The sequence below is a fragment of the Canis lupus genome, chromosome 11 (genome assembly GCF_003254725.2).
Source record: "Canis lupus dingo isolate Sandy chromosome 11, ASM325472v2, whole genome shotgun sequence".
NCBI classification, from domain to species: domain Eukaryota; kingdom Metazoa; phylum Chordata; class Mammalia; order Carnivora; family Canidae; genus Canis; species Canis lupus.
The window spans coordinates 50,116,455-50,134,842 of record NC_064253.1 but is presented as its reverse complement, the minus strand read 5'-3'; the positions used below and the strand labels follow the sequence as shown (position 1 = coordinate 50,134,842).

The window sequence follows — 18,388 nt, the reverse complement described above, 5'->3', positions numbered from 1 at the left end:
CTCTACCTAATCAAGAGTTATAGCACCATACTTTATGTGAGCAGGACTGATCTTTGGTAGAGATCTATTAGGAAACCACAGAAATTGCTTTGTGGATAGTACCCAGGTAAGTTGGTATTTGACAACATGACATTTTATTGAGTATAGATCAGAAGCTTCCTGTTTCTTGGATTATAAAGTAAATTACTAATGAGATACATGGCACATCTTATGCAGTATACAACAGAATTATTTGAAGAAAGACAATATTTGGTATTGTGATGTAAGCTATAATTATTATCAACAGGAGCCTGGAAGAATTCTGTGGAAGAGTGGACAACAGATGACTGGACTGAAGATGTAAGTATTTAGCTTCAGGTTAGATCTATCTTCTTTTTGGTTTCTGATAGGGGCATGTGTTCTTTGAAGAAAGCTGGAGATACCTTACAGTTGTTCATGGTTCCTTTTCAGACATCAGTGATTATCATGTTTTTTAGAAAATGCTTCTTAGAAGGAGGTTGGTGTTTTGAGGTTTTTAAGAAACTTATTTTTAAAGCATCCACTTAAAAATGACCAGTTGTAAAATAAGACTGAAATCATTTTTTTGGTCTTATCTCTTGTTCTTTCTTTAAAAATTTAAAAAATTTTATTTGAGAGTGAGAGTGCTCAAGTGTGGGAAGGGACAGAGGGAGAGGAATAAGCAGGCTCCCCGCTGAGTGGAAAGTCCAAAGTGGAGCTCACTCCCAGGACCCTGAGATCATGACCTGAGCGAAAGTCAAATGCTTAACCGACTGAATTACTCAGGTGCCACTTGTTTGTTCTGATAACCAACTGATGCTGTTGCCCTGGCCTGTGAAAATTTATTTTTTATAGCATTTTTATTAAAGGAGACTGTAGTGTTTGGGTCACAGCTGAAATTAACCTGAATATGTGAATCTGGTTCTAGCCCCAACCCCTTCTTCCTAAAACTAGATGAGCTCTTTTTATATTCATTTATTCCATAGACATTTTTCAGTGTACCACACTAGCCTCTGGGTAGTGTTCATTTATAACTCTGGGATTAGCATAAGATATTCTTTGATCAAAAAGATTTAACTTAAAAAAGAAAATGTAACTGAACTAGAATCCCTTTACCACATTTTATACCATTTTTCTCTTTGACTCTCAAGGTCTAGAACATGTGTATACACATGATAAAGAGCAGGACATTACATGGGAGAGAATAAAGGGGTTATAAGGATTGACCTTTATTTATTTAAATGATGGGTTTTAAATTTATTTTCAAGTAATCTCTCCATCCAGTATGGGGTCTAACTCACAACCTCAAGATCCAAGAGTTGCTTCTCTACCAACTGAGCTAGCGAGGTGCCCCAACTATTGCCTTTAATACCATGCAAGTAGCCCAGACTTCAAATTTTTTTTCTTTGAATTATTTCCGATCTCCTTTACCATTTTGTTTTCATAAGTATATTTTTATTTATTTAATATTATTTTATAAGTATATATATATAAAGATTTTTATTTATTTGCGAGAAAGCATAAGCAGGGGGAGGAGTAGAGGGAGAGGGACAAATGGACTTCTAGGACCCTGAGTTTATGACCTGAACTGAAGCCGAATTCAGATGCTTAATGGATTGAGTCACCTAGATACAAGTGTATTTTTAAAGAAGTGAACAGCAGTTATGCCACCCCTGCCCTGCAGTGAAGCAGTATTATGTTTGGTTTGTTAGAGAGCAAACTGGGTAGAGTATGAGGAAGGAAGACAGTAGAGATGTTTGAGTATAATGTCACACAGCTCTGTTCTACTGGTACTATGAAGAGGCTGGACTAGATGGGTGGTTATTTGAATCAATGGAGGGATGGGTACCAGTGCTGAAGGAGGACACATTGAGCAGCCTATGGGCATTTTACCTTATTTCAGAGTTGTCCAACATTTAAATGTTTTGTATTACTAGAATTTTTGCTAAGAGTTTGTTGGGAGAAAAGAATATTTCCAGTGCTAGAAGCTTTAGCTTTCCTTGGCTCCTGTCTGGGTGAGCAGGCAGGCTAGAAAATTAGCAGGAGAGGGGCGCTTGGGTGGTTCAGTTGGTTAAGCACCTGCCTTTGGCTCAGGGTCATGATCCTGGGGTCCCCAGATTGAGTTCCACACCAGGCTCCCTGTTTAGTGGGGGAGTCGGCTTCTCCCTCTCCCTCTGCCCTTCTGCCTGTTCTGCTCTCTCTTGATTAAATAAATAAAAAATCTTAAAAAAAAAAAAAAAAAAGAAAATTAGCAGGGGATCAGAATGCAAAAGGTCCGTATTCAAATTCTAGCTAAGCTGACGTATTGACTTTAATGCATCTTACTGAGCCTTCTCTTTTGTCAGTGTAATGAATATCATAACAATTGTCCTGCCTAACTCAACTGCGTTTTTCTATGGGTCAGATGAGGGTCTTTCAGTTAATGTTGCTAACAAGCAGTTCAAATGTACACAGAGAGTTTAATATTCTACTGGAAAGCCCATATTATATCACAATATAATTTATAATTAGTGAAAATAATTAACATAGGAAATTTGGATGTATTCTTTCAAAAATTAAAAAAATCAAATCTTTTCTGAGATGGTATAAAATAATGCTTGAAACATCCGTAGTCTAAGGTATAAATTTAAAATTCCTTGTGGAGCTTAGATTAATGACTAATAGGTTGCCTGTGTGGCTCAATCAATTAAGTGTCCAACCCTTGGTTTTGGCTGAGGTCATACCAGGGTGGCGAGATCGAGCCCCGTGTCGGGCTCCACATCCAGCAGGTATCTATTTGAGATTCTTTCCCCGCCCCACCTTGTACCCATGCTTTCTCTCTCACACAGAAATAAATAAATCTTAAAAAAAAAAAAATCTTAAAAAAAAAGAAACAGTAACTATTATTAGCCTTTCCCTCCCCACTCCTTTTTTTCCCCGTTTAAGTAATTTCGGGACCCAATGTGGGACTCAAACCTGCAATCCTGAGATCAAAGGGTTGCATGATCTATTGACTGAGCCAGCGAGGCTGCCCCTAGAGGCAACCACTTTAAATAAATTTTATGTATTTTCTTCTGATTTTTTCTTTTCATAAATCTTAAAATATGTCTTGTGTCTCTTGAAATCTGAGAATGCTTACTTTCTACATATTTTTTTAAAGTGTTTTTGTTTTTAAGTAGCTTCCACACCCAACATGAGGCTTGAACTCACAACACTGAGATCAAGAGTCACATTTTTACTGATTGAGGCAGCAGCTGCCCCTCTCTCTTTTTAAAAAAATAAAGAGGAAACAATTTAAGTTTCTGTGTTCCACCAAGGTTAGATACGATGTCAGTGATTTAATGTGGTTCTCTTTTGCTTTGAACTGATTAGTATTTTTGCGGCTTTGGATCTACTTTACCACTGCTTTTTAGTTATTCCTTTATTGCTTTACTCTGTTACAGAGTCTTATATATAAAATAGAGTAAAGGTAAAAATGATTTCTTTGGGGCTCTTTAAGATACCTTGTAACAGGGTGCAGTGTAAGCCCTTCTTGTTGAAACAGTAAACTATTCACTTTTTGTTTTTATAGAAGATGAACACCTACTGGCTGCTCTGCCTGAATATTAGTGTGTGAAGCAACCTGATTTTTATGCAGTGTTTCAGAGTTCTGAGACTGTTAGAGTTGATAAGTACTAGAGCAGTCTTTAAAAAGGATAAACTGGCCATGTCTCTGCCGCTGTATGTTTCTCATGAATAAATAAGTAAAATCTTAAGTGATAATGACAAGTAAATTTTTTTTATGTATTTCCTTTGACTACTTTTTGGTTGAGGTATAATGAGAGTATTGAGGACTAAAAATTGTCAGAAATTTGATAAATTTTTGGTTTTATGTTCTGTAAAATAAGAGCAAAGTATTTTTTTATTCCTTTCCTTATAGCTTTCTGAAACAAAGGTCTTCACTGCCTCAGCTGTTCCAGCAGAGAATCATGTCACACCTGGGCAAAGGTAAATAATTTTTGTCACCTTTTGTTTGTTATTCAAAGCAATAATTTAAATTTCTTGCTCAGGAGATTTATTTGGGGGCTCAGGTCTTTTTTTTTTCCCTTTGCTTAAATCTTTCAGTTTGTTGTCTTTTCCTTCTAAGAATTTGTTTTATCTGTAACCATCCTTGTGAGCTAACAGAGCCTCCATCATTTTCTAATTATTGTATCCAGTGGTGAATTAAAATAGCAGTTATGTTTGGGATTTCTTATCATTTGTGATAGAGATTATGTTAAACCTATTTTATTTAACTTAATTTTTTTTAAGATTTTGTTTTTAAGTAATCTCTACCCAATGTTGGGCTTAAACTCACAACCCCAAGATCAAGAGTTGCAGGCTTCACTGCCTGAGCCAGCCCAGTACCCCTGTTAAACTTAATGACTGTTCCTTTTTACTTTTGTAAATATGTTGGTTTTTTTTGACACATCAACCTAATGGAGAATATTCTTTGGTTTCTGTGTATAATACCATTTATTTAGATCTTCTAAGGGTAATACAAACTTCTCATTTTATATGGGCTCTATTAGTTTTATTAATTTTTATTTTTTTGACATGGCTTATATTTTTATGTTTTTATTTTTATTTTGTTAAAAAGATTTTATTTATTTATTTATTCATGAGAGACACAGAAGGAGAGGAAGAGATATAGGCAGAGGGAGAAGCAGGTTCCCGATGGGTAGCCAGATGTGGGACTTGATCCTGGGACCTGGGGATCATGACCTGAGCTGAAGGGAAATGCTTAACCAACTGAGCCACCCAGGTGCCCCAGGCTCTACTAGTTTTTATCTAGCCTTCTAGATTACAGAAAATAAAGGCGTTTTCAGGAAAATAAAAACACTGTTTTTATGTACAGTACTGAATTCTTAACTTTTTTTTTTTTTAAGATTTTATTTCTTTATTTGAGGGAGAGACAGATAGTGACAGAGATAGCACAACTGGGGAGGAGAGTGAGAAGCAGGCTCCCACTGAGCAGGGAACCTGGGATCATGACCCAAGCCAAAGACAGATGCTCAACCAACTGAGCTACACACAGGTGCCCCCAGAACTGAATCCTTAAAAAGCATTCATTTATATCCTAGTTTCTGCAATAATTTAAAAAACCTTTGATTATAGTCTCAAATGCAATGATTTAGGAGTGTGAAGGCCTTTCTAGGTATGACACCTGAGAATTGAAAGACATTTTGATCTTAACATGCTTGATTTCTTGCTAAATGAGATGATTATAAAACTTTGTTACAGGGAAATAATAATGATCAAAGGGTTTATGAATTGCTTAAATTTATTTAGATGGCTAAAACTTACTCATTATATTGATTACTCAGTGACTTTCATAGGAATATTTTCATTAAAAAAAGGGGGGACACCCAGTGGCTCAGTGGTTAAGCGCCTGCCTTCGGCCCAGGGCATGATCCTGGAGTCCCAGGATTGAGTCCCACATCAGGGTCCCTGCATGGAGCCTACTTCTCTCTCTGCCTCTGTCTCTGTGTCTTTCATGAATAAATAAACAAAAATTAAAAAAAAAAAAAAATGAAGCCCCGTCCCTTGTTCACTGAAACAGGAGGAAAGGATGGGACCAGAGATTGCAATTGGGCATGGGAGGGCATTTAAAAAAAAAAGAAAGAATATTTAAAATAGACTTTAGTGGTTATTTTTCAGAAGACAATGCTGTACTATTTTTAGGCATTTATCTTCTCTTTTGGAATAGAGTGTGCTGTGTTTTTTGTGATAATATAGCTTTCGAGATATGTTATATATGCTACGACTACTCTGAATTTATATCCCCAGAATTAGGAAATCATTAGTTAGAACGTTACCCTGAGATCCAAAATTCTTGTCTGGGACTTCAACTGGTTATGGGAAGGTAAGAGTGGGTAGTGCATAAGGAAAGGAGCTCAGGTCTAGGAACTTTATTCTTTATCAGATAGTAGTGGGCCTTGAATTATTTGACCTCCCAGGATCTGCTTCACTGGCATGGTAAACATTTTGGACAGGAGATCTGACTGGAAACTGGCCTTTGAAAGGGTTTAATGGAGCAAATTACCATGTTAATCCAGAGCACCTTGCAGGTTTTGTGGAGAAGAGTTAGTAATTCACTTACATGTCGGGTACTATAAATCTAGAGGATCATTTCTTCTTCCTTGTGCTTTTAGGTTTTCAGGCCATGATTCTCAAGTTGCAGTGTCTGTTCTTCTGGGGGCATTAACAAGAGTTGTAGTTAACAGAGTACTTATTAATATAGTGTGCATTTCCCCCCTGAATATATAAGAGAAAATTATTGGAGATTTAAATAAACTTAAATATATTATAGCTTTGAATGTAGAACTTAAGGGGATGTTTATGATAAATGGGAAACAGCTTGAATTATCTACTATGGCTGTGGTTCTCATTCCTCCAAAATAGGGATTCACTTTCCTTGAGGCAATTTAAGAAACAATTGGTTCCAAGTAGTGAATGGAGCAAAATATTCTACAGTAAATTATCCAAGCTTCAGAGAATTGTTTATTTACTCATTTGCTTCAGGTTTCAAATCAGTTGTTATTGTGCTATTTCTGTGGAAATGTCTTGATGCACCGTTTCATTTCTCTTCTTTGCCAGGCCTTGGCTTTAGTGTCTGTCTGTGGCTTTGTATGCTTTTTTTTTTTTCTTTTTCCGATTGATGCAGTCCTTTTGACTCCTTTAAATTCCAGTTTCCAAAGATTTTCGTCACATAGATTATTTTTTAACATGAATTTACTTTATATTGTTTCACTTCTCAAATTCATTATTGGTAAGATTTGCTTTTGACTCGTTCCTCATTTGCTTTTTGTCTGCTTAGCATTGATCTGGTAGCCTTGCTCCAGAAGCCTGTTCCTCCCAGTCAAGCCTCAGAAGTCAACTCCTTTGAAACTTCCCAACAGCAGGGCTTTGGTCAAGCTCTTGTCTTCACAAATTCTCAGCACAACAATCAGATGGCACCAGGGACTGGCAGCTCCACTGCTGTCAACTCCTATTCTCCTCAGAGTCTGGTAACTCACTTTTATTTTAGTATGGGATTTGAAGGAATGTACCCCTAAGCAAATGCATTGTAGAATAACACATGCCTTATAATTATTTTCAAAAGATAAAAGTATAGTAAATCTCGTCTGGAAAACAATGATGTGATAATTTCCAAGCACATATCTGATGATTCCATGTGGAATTCAGCTACTCTGAGTTTTCTGGACAAAGATAAAAAATATTTCCTTATGATTTGTTGAAATCTTTTAAGTTGTAATCACTCAGGCATCTCATATTAATTTTTTCTTGGATTTTGTTTTAAAGTCTGTTACTTATATTAAAATTTTCATTTGTTTCCCAGTTTAGTTAAATTCAAATGTTTGTCAGTATTGGCTTGCTAAAATCATGCAAAAACAGTTCTTTCCAAGTCTGCCTAGATGCTTATATTTTTTGCATTTTTTTTTTTGTTATTCATAAAATTAGTGTATTTTTCTTAAAATGCCACTCTGTAATGGAGACCCTTATAATATGGATGTTTTCATTAAAACCAGGGCATCTGCTGCTTGTATATCTGGCTTTAACTTCGCATGAGAATTTAGTTTCTATCAGAAGGGACTCCAGGAACTGGTAGAGAAGGATATGAAGATAGGCTGAAAGGAATAAAATCTTAGATCGTAGAATGTGAAAGAATGTAACTGCAGAATGGTAAAGTGAAGGCCCCAGCTATAGGTAGTTCTCAGTTGATATTGGGGGATGTGGGTGGAGGATTGGAATACCTCCATATACAGATCAGCAGCTTTCACTAGTGGTAATTATTTTGGCTCATGCTTTGCTGTGTTTTGCCTGAAATATGTGGTTGAGAAACAATTTCTTATGAAATATGATCTAATCTTTCCCCCTGCTTGACTCAAAAATCATTTGCTGAACCCTAATAGAGAATTAAATATGTAAACTTTTCATTGCTGTCTTCTACTCTGCACAGACATGTCATGTCGTGTATAACTGGTTTGGGAACTTGACATTTTTAGTGTTATTGATATAATTACATATGAGACGGTATCAGTTCATGAAGTAAATAGGACAGCCCAAGGCATGAGAGGGTCTAATAATGCCTCAGTTTTTTTAAATTTAATTTTTAAAAAAGTAATCTCTATACCCAGTGTGGGGCTCAAATTTATCACCTTGAGATCAAGAGCTGCACATACCTTCCACTGACTGAGCCAGCCAGGTGCCCCAGTATCCTCAAGTTTTGATCTAACCATCCCTGTCGTTTCCTGTTTTGCCTTTCCATCTGCTGCTAGTATGCTGATGTAATGTCTAGGCTGACCTGCTGGAATCTTAGGAACATTGGTTGGACATGAGGGGTTTTTGGTTGTTTTTTAAGGATATGAGGGTTGGGTTTTTTTAAGAGTACCATCAGGTGTTTTGCTTTCATAATGAACACACCTTGAGAAACTGGGATAAGTTGTTTAGCATATTACAACAGTGGTGCTCAACCCCCTGTACTTTTACAGTCAGTGGAGAACTTCCGTAAATAACAACAGTAATAATAATAATAAAATAATGCCAGAGTCCACACAGACCAAAGAAGTCAGAATTTTGAGATTGCAAGTTGGGCACTTGTGTGTGTATATATGTGTGTGCATGCATACTTGTGGATTAATACACACATTGTTAAAGCCCCCATATTGAAATGTACATGAAATTGAGAAGTCTTGTGCTAAGTGTTAATCTGAAGCAAAGTGCTGCTTCTTGATTCCCTGATTTCATTGCATTGTGTAAAGCACAGAGAAAGTGCATTTGGTAATATTACCTGATGCAGGTAGAGATCAGGTAGGGAGAGGAAGAATAGAAGCATCATCCTGGAGGCTTTTACTAAATAACAAGGGGGCTTGAACTGGGTTTCGGTGGACTTGGAGCAACATAAGGCAGGTATTTTGGACAGCATGATAAAGGATTCTGGAGTAGTGATAAATGTTAGCAGATTCTGTGATTGATGTGCAATAACTGCTTACAACCTAATGTTTTACTCAGATAGGAGAATTTGGATTTCCTTAGAACATTTGGGATACTTCATGCCTTTGGATACTGTTAAAAGAAATAATTATTTCAGCTTCTACATTTGATCTCTTAAGAGATTGCAAGTCATTTCTGTTTTTGACCTTTTAAATGGTTTCCAAAAGTTATTATTTTTTAAAAAATTTTAAAATTTATTTATGATAGTCACACAGAGAGAGAGAGAGAGGCAGAGACATAGGCAGAGGGAGAAGCAGGCTCCATGCACCGGGAGCCCGACGTGGGATTTGATCCCGGGTCTCCAGGATCGCGCCCTGGGCCAAAGGCAGGCGCTAAACCGCTGTGCCACCCAGGGATCCCCAAAAGTTATTTTTTGATAAATAACTTCTCTTTTGAGAAACTGAAGGATCTTGACATATAAAAATGCAGTTGATCTGCCACTGTGTTCACTGGTCCTAGGCTTTCATTCTCCTTGGGTCTTTTTTTTTTTTTTTTTTTAAATTATTGATGTAGTCTCAATGCTTTATTTTTGCTTTCATTTCCCTTGCCTTAGGAGATGGAGCCAAAAAAATGTTGCTACGACTGATGTCTAAGAAATTACTGCCTATGCTCTCTTCTAGGATTTTTATGGTTTCAGGTCTCACATTTACGTCTTTAATCCATTTTGAATTTATTTTCGTGTATGGTGTTAGAAAGTGGTCCAGTTTCATTCTTTACGTGTATCATTCTCTTTGGATCTTAATATCTGACCTGACAGGATAGATAGGGGAGACATAACATTTTCTTTTGTATACTTAAAGAGTGTATATGGTGTTTTTAGTCATCACAACAACTTGAAATAAATGTAGCAGTGTCCAGGGTATCTGCCTAATACACAGATCCTTATGTGTCATTTGTTGTCTGATTTTAGAATATTAACTTTTAGCGCAGCAACCTGCATTTTATTTTGCAAGATGACCTCGCTGATCCATTCTGTGATCAGTTATTTTAATTAAACATGATTACTGTTGTTCATATATTAAGAAAATACTGTATTTTTGTTTCTCAAGCTTTGTCATTTAATTCATGGTATTTTTCTTTAGTTTAAAAAACAGTAGCATTTTGTTTATGAACTTGTGACCTCACTTTTAAGAAGAAAGCAATGTCTTAAAACCTAGGAAAAATATTCCCCTTCCCTTTAACCTCTTATATCAGAATCTAGAAAGATTACTGGATTTAATCAGATTTTGCTGAATAGTATTTTCATGTAGCATTTTTTTTTTTTCATGTAGCATTTACTCAGGTGAGTTTTATTGATTCAGATGTCCTCGGTTATAGTTTTGAAAATTCTTGTAAAAATACTTGATGTGTTTAAAGTCTGGTGTAAAGATTTGTATTGCTGAGGATTTTTGCTTTTATTTCCTTTTAAAGTCCTCCGTCCTTGGTTCAGGATTTGGAGAGCTTGCACCTTCCAAAATGGCAAACATCACCAGCTCCCAGATTTTGGACCAGCTGAAAGCTCCAAGTTTGGGCCAGTTTACCACTACCCCAAGTTCACAACAGAATAGTACGAGTCCCCCCACAACCACTTCTTCTTGGGACCTCAAGCCCTCAACTTCCCAGTCCTCAGTCCTTAGTCATTTTGGTAAGTATACATTTTCTGTGGTGGTTTGCCCCTCGTGATGACATGCTAAACAATAGTAGAGGGATCCCTGGGTGGCGCAGCGGTTTGGCGCCTGCCTTTGGCCCAGGGCGCGATCCTCTAGACCCGGGATCAAGTCCCACATCGGGCTCCTGGTGCATGGAGCCTGCTTCTCCCTCTGCCTATGTCTCTGCCTCTCTCTCTCTCTCTCTCTCTCTCTCTCTCTCTGTATGACTATCATAAGTAAATAAAATAAAAAAAAGAAAAAAGAAAAAAAAAAACAATAGTAGAGTGTGTTGACTTGTCAACACTGATGTGGAATTTGTCCAGAGATGTTTCTTTTTAGTAGAATTTCTGTGGAGTTTGTGAATTAAATCCATCAGCTTTGCGTTATATAAATACCTGCATATATTTGTTGTTATTAGCAGTAGTGGTAGTAGTACATACTTAAAGAGATGTGCAAAAGTATCGTAAAGCCATAAAAATATAAGGAAATAACACTTTAAAAAAAAAGGTTTTATTTATTTATTTGAGAGAGAGCACATGAGAGGGAGCATGAGCAGCAGGGAGGGGTAGAGAGAAAAGCAGACTCCCTGTTGACAGCCTGATATGGGACTTGCTCCCAGGACCTTGGGATCATGACCTGAGCTGGAGGCAGACGCTTAAGCGACTGAGCCACTCAGGCACCCAGGAAATAACACTTTGAGTAAATGCTTGGATAGAATTTTCTAAGCTCTATTATAGTAGGGAGGGACAAAGTTGGGATGTAGAATTTTAAAAGACATCCTCTGGGTTGCTTTCTTACTCTAATATTTGTATGTATCTACCATGATTTGTTGTGCAGCATTAATGTCAGTGGTTTATAATTTAAAGGCACAATGTGTAAGTTGGATGTTTTCACCCATTTTCTACCAATGTACACATGCCACACTGTACTAAGGAATAGCAGAGGGTTATATTAAACACAGTGTTGCTTTCCAAGGCATGTTTAGGGCTTAATGAAAGACATGGAAAATCACATTTCTTTCCTGAAAGAGAATGTGTTGTAATGGAAATACCTGAGACTATCCCCAAGTTTGGAGTCTACCTAGGAAATTCATTAGAGCCTTAATACTGCTTTTTTTTTTTTTATTGGAGGACTGGTTATACTAACTAGTCTCTGCCTAGTAAATACCAAAATTCCCCATTCCCAGTAGGAGAGTTAGTGTTCACCGTAAACTGCATTGTGCAAACATTAAAGGCAGAGTCACTCTTCTTACCTGATAGGAGTGCTGGCAACCTTTGCCTAGAGCATATTAAAATTCTGTGTTCTTAGACACTGGCCAAGAGCCAGTTTAACAAGGTGGCATTTCTGATGCCAGCTGTAGTCCTATGTAAACTTTTTTCTACAGACCCACTGCAATGGGTGATAAGAATTTTTAGATTTGTAGATGCTATTCCCATATTCCTTATAAATCCAGTCTTTTTTTTTAATCCAGTCTTTTGTACATATCTCTAATATTAAGTCCAAAAATAGATTCATCTAAGATGGAAATACATGTCATGGATTGGCAGCCCTTCAACTGGATTTCTCACTTGTTTCTGTAAATACAGTTTTATTGGAACACAGCCATGACATTCGTTAGATATTGTCTTACAACTACTTTCAGTCTACAAAGGGGAGAGTTGAGTAGTCGATAACGGATGGCCTTCAAAGCCTAAAATATTTATTAGCCTGCTCTTCACTGGAAATAATTGCCAGCTTCTATGTGATTTGAAAATCATGTAGACAGAGGGCTACCTTCCTTTATAAAAAATAGTAACTATAAATAAAGGAGACTAAACCAAGGTAAAAACTGGTCAAAGAGGTATGGCAAGAGTTCACAGGCAAAGAATACTGGAGTATATGAAATGATGATTCATCAGATTTATATCATTTTAATTTTCATCTCTCATGCCACTTTCTATTATTTAAATTAGGAAGGATAAAAGTTGGTATTCAAAGCATGTTAAAAAGTGTATGTTCTATCTGTTGAAAGAATTTTGAAGTGTTCATAAAAATTTAAAACAGAGTAGCTCTTTGAAGTAGTATCTCTCTCTCTTTTTTTTTTTTTTTTTTTTTGAAGTAGTATCTCTATTCTAGCTGTTGATTCCACAGGTGTACTTGTACTTAAGCAAAATGTCATAAAACACATTCATTGCAGCATTGTTTTTCTTAACAAGATACTGGAAAACCTGAAAGCCTGTTAATATAGCACTAGTTTTAAAAATCGATACCTATATACTCTGGATTACTATGTGGCTGTAAAATAAAGTAGCTCTTCACATGTTAATATGGAACAGTTTCTTAAAATCAAATTGTGAGGAAGATATATAATGTGTTTTGAAACAGCATCTCTGAAGATACTCAGGAAACTGGATACAGGAGGCAGTCGCCTCTGGAGTGAATTTGGGGATAGAGTTGAAAGGGTGATTTATAGTCATCATATACATTTTTTTTTTTACCTTTTGGATATTGAAATATATGTTTCTGAAATTTTTTTTTTTAACAATTTAGTTAAAAGATCCATAAAGCAATAAAAATAGAATTCTCTGTTAGTTAAAGGCTTGGTGTGTAGCAACTCAGTGCTCTTCTTACCCACTCCGTATGTCTTAATGTAAACTGCATCTCTTCTCTGCATAAGAAATTATCTACAAACCCATTAGCTTCCTTTTCCACTTAACATATACCAGTTATAATATATCACACAGACCCCCAACTTGGGGAATGGGGTAGAAGATTGTTGGGAGAAACCAATGGTGACTACAACCTTTCACTGTCAGTCATGGTAGAAGAGGGAGCTCCAAGCCCATGTTCCTAAATAATTGATTGTTGCTTACTTTCCCTCCCTCTCCCTTTACATATTTCATAGACTTCAAATCTCAGCCTGAACCATCCCCGGTTCTTAGTCAATTGAGCCAGCGACAGCAGCACCACACTCAGGCCGTTGCTGTTCCTCCTCCTGGGTTGGAGTCCTTTCCTTCCCAGGTAAAACTGCGAGAGTCAACACCCAGAGACAGTACCTCCACTGTGAACAAACTTTTGCAGCTTCCCAGCATGACTGTAGAAAATATTGCTGTGTCTACCCACCAGCCACAGCCTAAACACATCAAACTACCGAAGCGGCGGATACCTCCAGCTTCTAAGGTGTGTTCTCCATTCAGAGGTCACAGGCCCAGTGGTGGAGTATTTTAACACCTCAAGGGTTGGGTTAATAAGTCTCAGAAACGGTGACATGGTAATTTTTTCAAGCACATAGCTTACTCTGCTTAATGAGGTGTTGGCCATTTCTGAGAGATGGGCTAATATTAGGGTGAATGGTTTTGTGTTGGAGACAGAGACTGTTCATTCAAATTACAGGATCTGGCTCAGAAAATCTGCTGGTCTTGTGTATTTAGCTGTGTTTTGTAGATACTGAGTAAGTGGTTCTTTAATTAGATAACGCTTTCAGCAAAGGCCCACTCTTCTCCCATCACTCACCCACCACCAGCGCCACCGTTTCTTTAGTCTTTGCTCTAAGAAGCAATTGGTGACACTGACCTTTCTAATGTTTAATTTTTCTTTTCTCTTCTCTTTGTTTTTGAAATATGCTCCTTCCTTTTTTCCTTCTTTTGTTGGGTCTCTTGCTCCTTGTTCCTCGAGGGTGCTAGTGTAGTACTGTGGGAAACCAGTGCTTGTTTGGTTCTGTTACAGGCCTCTGGGACTCGGAACCTCTTATCTCTGTTCTTGACATGGTGGCTCTGCTTTTTCAGATCCCAGCTTCTGCAGTGGAAATGCCTGGTTCAGCAGATGTAACAGGATTAAATGTTCAGTTTGGCGCCTTGGAATTTGGATCAGAACCTTCTCTCTCTGAATTTGCATCAACTACAAGCAGTGAAAATAGTAACCAAATTCCCATCAGCTTGTATTCGAAGTCTTTAAGGTACGCAACTAACTTGCCTGGTTTTGACTGAATTAAGTCCTTTGTTGGCAGTAAAACAAAATAGAGCCTAAGAAATCACTTGGTGGAGACAACACACCCTTTGGTGGTGGGTTTGTGCACCAAACCCACCAATGACTAGTATCTGATTGCAGAAGTTTTCTTCCATCACCCTAGGAAGAAACCCTTTGCCTGTTAGCAGTCCCTCACAATTTCCCCATCCCCTCATCCCCTGACAACTACTCCGCTTGTCTCTGGATTTGCCCATTCCAGGTCAATCTCTCTTTTCTCTCTCCTCTCTCCTCTCTCCTCCTCTCTCCTCTCTCCTTTCTCTTCTCTCTCCTTTCTCTTCTCTTCTCTTCTCTTCTCTTCTCTTCTCTTCTCTTCTCTTCTCTTCTCTTCTCTTCTCTTCTCTTCTCTTCTCTTCTCTTCATTCATGTGAGACACAGAGAGAAAGGCAGAGACATAGGCAGAGGGAGAAGCAGGCTCCCTTGAGAGCTTGATGCGGGACTTGATCCTAGGACCCTGGGATCACAACCTGAGCTAAAGGCAGACGCTCAACCACCTAGGTACCCCCTAGATAATTTCATATAGCAAGAATTATGCAATATGTAACCTTTTATATCTGGCTTTTTTTACTTGGTGTAGTGTTTTCAAGGTTCATCCATGTTGTAGCTTGTATGCATTTTATTTCTGAATAGTATTTCATTGTGCAGATAAATCGCACTTGGTTTGCACATTGTTTATCCATTCATTAGTTGTTTGGATTGTTTCCACTTTTTGAGTGTTATGAATTGTGGTACTATGAACATTAATTGACAAATTTTGTGTCCTTTCAGTTGTTTTGGATATAGACCTAGTAATTACTGGTCATACAGTTTTCCTTACATTAACCATTTGAGGAATCAGTAACCTTTCTTCATAGTGGCTACAGCATTTTACATACCTACCAGTAATCTGTGAGGGATGCAGTTCTTGTACATCTTTGCCAACACAGTTTTTCCTTCAATGGAAACTTACGTTTTATAAGTAGAGAATCCCAGGTTTTAGATTTTATTAATTTTTCCACTGTCCAGAGCTAACACCTGATATTTACTCTTTTCTAAAAATGGTTTTAGACTTCTGGATTCTTTATGGATTCTTAAAGATGTCCCTTTGCTTGTCATATAAATTAGGTGGGTCTGATTGGGAGGGGAGGGATATTTTGAATTTACATCTTTAATACAGGTAAAGATTGCAATAGTATAAATGTGTAGGTACAGACATGTTTATTTAATTTATAATATAGCAATAAAGTGATGAAATAGTTCTACTTGATCAAGCCATGTAAAGTGACAAATTCATGTCTAAATCTTTTTATTCTTTCTAGTGATTCTTTGAATACCTCTCTACCAATGACCAGTGCAGTACAGAACTCCACCTATACAACTTCAGTCATTACCTCCTCCAGTCTGACCAGCTCATCACTGAGCTCCACTAGTCCAGTAACAACGTCTTCCTCCTATGACCAGAGTTCTGTGCATAACAGAATTGCATACCAAAGCTCTGTGAGTCCATCGGAGTCAGCTCCAGGAACCATCACGGTAATTGGTCTGGCAGGTTTCTTCAAGTTATCTCTCCACCTAATGTGGGGCTCAGACTTATGACCCCAAGATCAAGAGTTACATGCTCTACTGACTGAGCCAGCCTGACACCCCTAGAAATTGGCTAACCTTTTGAATAGAATCCCTAAAGTTTATTGAGTTTGCTAATAGTGGACACGTGGTATGAAATATGCATTTCAAGCACCCATGCACAGGAATGTGTGAATGGACCCAAAAGCTTAGTTTAAGGATAGCATAAGGATACATCCCAAATTGTCCATAGTGCTTTATATGGGGTGTTGGAGCAGGTGTCGGGGGGAGCACATCTTAGTCTTATTTTAATATCTAAGTTTTCTGTAAGTTGGGATATTCAAGTATTACTGGTGAGAGCTACTTTATTATTTATTTTTTAAAAAGATTTCTTCATGAGAGACGCACAGAGAGAGGCAGAGACCTAGACAGAGGGAGAAGCAGGCTCACCAAGGGGAACCCGATGTGGGACTCAATCCCAGGACCCTGGGATCATGGCCTGAGCCGAAGGCAGATAGATGCTCAACCACTGAGCCACCCAGGTGTCCTGAGAGAGCTACTTAATTTTTTTTATTATTTCAATTTTTTATTTAAATTCTAGTTAATATATATGGTTAAAATTGTAGTTGACTTAAACAACTACAGTTCTGGTTCCTCAGACATACAAAGTGCATTTTAAATGCTCAATACCTATAGTGGCTACAGTATAGGAACACACACAGGTGTATATAGAATATTCCCTTTATTGCAGAATATTTTCTTGTATAGTACTGGGCTGTAGTTTTTAAAACATAAATTAAAAAACACATAAATCAGACGATATGCTGTCTAAGCTATGTCTCTGTCATTTGCTCAACTTCTCAATTCCAGCCCTAATTTCACCTCATACATTGCTTGCTCATTTCATTGCTCAGCTCATTCTTTGCTTGGCTAGTTGAGCTGAGACCCTGCAGATTTCTGATATCTCCTGACCTTTCAGTACTTTACTTTTGCTACTCCCACCATTCTTCTGCTTAGAATTACCCCCACCCCAAATAGTGTAGTTCACATGTTTCATTTTGTCCATTGTCTGTGCTTGCTTGCTCTATCTAATTTTTAAAGATTTATTTATTTGACAGCGCGCATAAGCAGGGTGAGGGCAGGCTGAGGGAGAGGGAGAAGCAGGCTCTGGGTAGCCTCGTGGGGCTTGATCCCAAGACCCAGGGATCATGACCTGAGCAGAGGCAGATGCTTAACCGACTGAGCCACCCAGGTGCCCCACTCAGTCTTATATTTTAACTAATTTTTGTTTTTCTTTTCGAAGTTAAAATGTTTTATTGTCTATATTTCTTGTAAATAATTTCAAATTGTTGTAAGGAAAAAAATATGTTGTAAATAAGATTTCTTGAACAGAAATTGTACTGGATTTGGATTAATAAAGAGGCAACATTTATTAGGTTTGTCTTTAGTAGTTTTGACATTTGTAAGAAGGAAATTTATGTCAGCTTCCTTCTTCCATCCAGGGATACTGTCTGAGTCTTGTAGGCTCCACTGTTATTCACTATATACCTGTCTCCCATGCTCAGTGTGCGGAAATTTTCCTTGTGAGGATGCCTCCTTCTGTGTGTCTTGATTCCAATGAAATGCCTATAGTTAATACAAACTAGTTGTCAGATTCCGCTCTTTTGGTACTATCACACTCTGCTATTCTGCTCTTTTCCTGCCCAGTCAGAAAAGCCATGTTTCAAAGTAACATCTCTTTCTCTCTAAGAATCAAATGTTGCATTTAATTTAGAAACATTTTTCTCTTGCATGGTGGTGCCCAGGAGACAGAAGGTGCATGATATAGAAAGGCGTAGTGATTTCAGCATGAGTTCCTAAGCTTTTTTTGTACTGCTTAATAATTTTTAGGATTGTTTCATTGTTTCTTGTGTAATGAGTCTTACGTTGTGCCCTTTTTACTTCCCTAAATACTCAATCTAGTTTTTAAAAATGTCAGCTCCTTGGGATTTATTAACAGTAAATCCTTTAAGAAACAAAACAAGCCATTGTTTCTTTTTCTTTTTTTTAAAATATGTTAAGTCAGTCTTTGGAATTTTATTTTATTTTATTTTATTTTAAAGATTTTATTTATTTATTCATGAGAGACATACACAGAGAGAGAGAGGCAGAGACACAGGCAGAGGGACAAGCAGGCTCCATGCAAGGAGCCTGATGTGGGACTCGATCTTGGGTCTCCAGGATCA

At 37.5% G+C, this 18,388-nt stretch overlaps 1 protein-coding gene and 1 non-coding gene across 15 annotated transcripts in view; both read left to right on the top strand.

The window, feature by feature from the left end:
* Positions 1–18,388, top strand: part of UBAP2 (ubiquitin associated protein 2) — a 124,716-nt gene that overhangs the window by 90,480 nt on the left and 15,848 nt on the right. For all 14 annotated transcript variants that reach the window (XR_007400993.1, XM_049091865.1, XM_049091860.1 and 11 more), the window contains 7 exons: positions 287–339; positions 3,896–3,963; positions 6,815–7,004; positions 10,402–10,615; positions 13,504–13,778; positions 14,384–14,553; positions 15,920–16,133. Coding sequence is in view for 13 of the 14 variants with exons in the window: in XM_049091865.1 (XP_048947822.1) it covers positions 287–339; positions 3,896–3,963; positions 6,815–7,004; positions 10,402–10,615; positions 13,504–13,778; positions 14,384–14,553; positions 15,920–16,133 (1,184 nt within the window). In the remaining variant the exon portion in view is untranslated. The remainder of the gene's footprint in view (positions 1–286; positions 340–3,895; positions 3,964–6,814; positions 7,005–10,401; positions 10,616–13,503; positions 13,779–14,383; positions 14,554–15,919; positions 16,134–18,388) is intronic.
* On the top strand, positions 7,120–7,202 carry LOC112650614 (small nucleolar RNA SNORD121A). Its single transcript, XR_003130319.1, has one exon. It is a non-coding gene; the product is annotated as a small nucleolar RNA SNORD121A (small nucleolar RNA).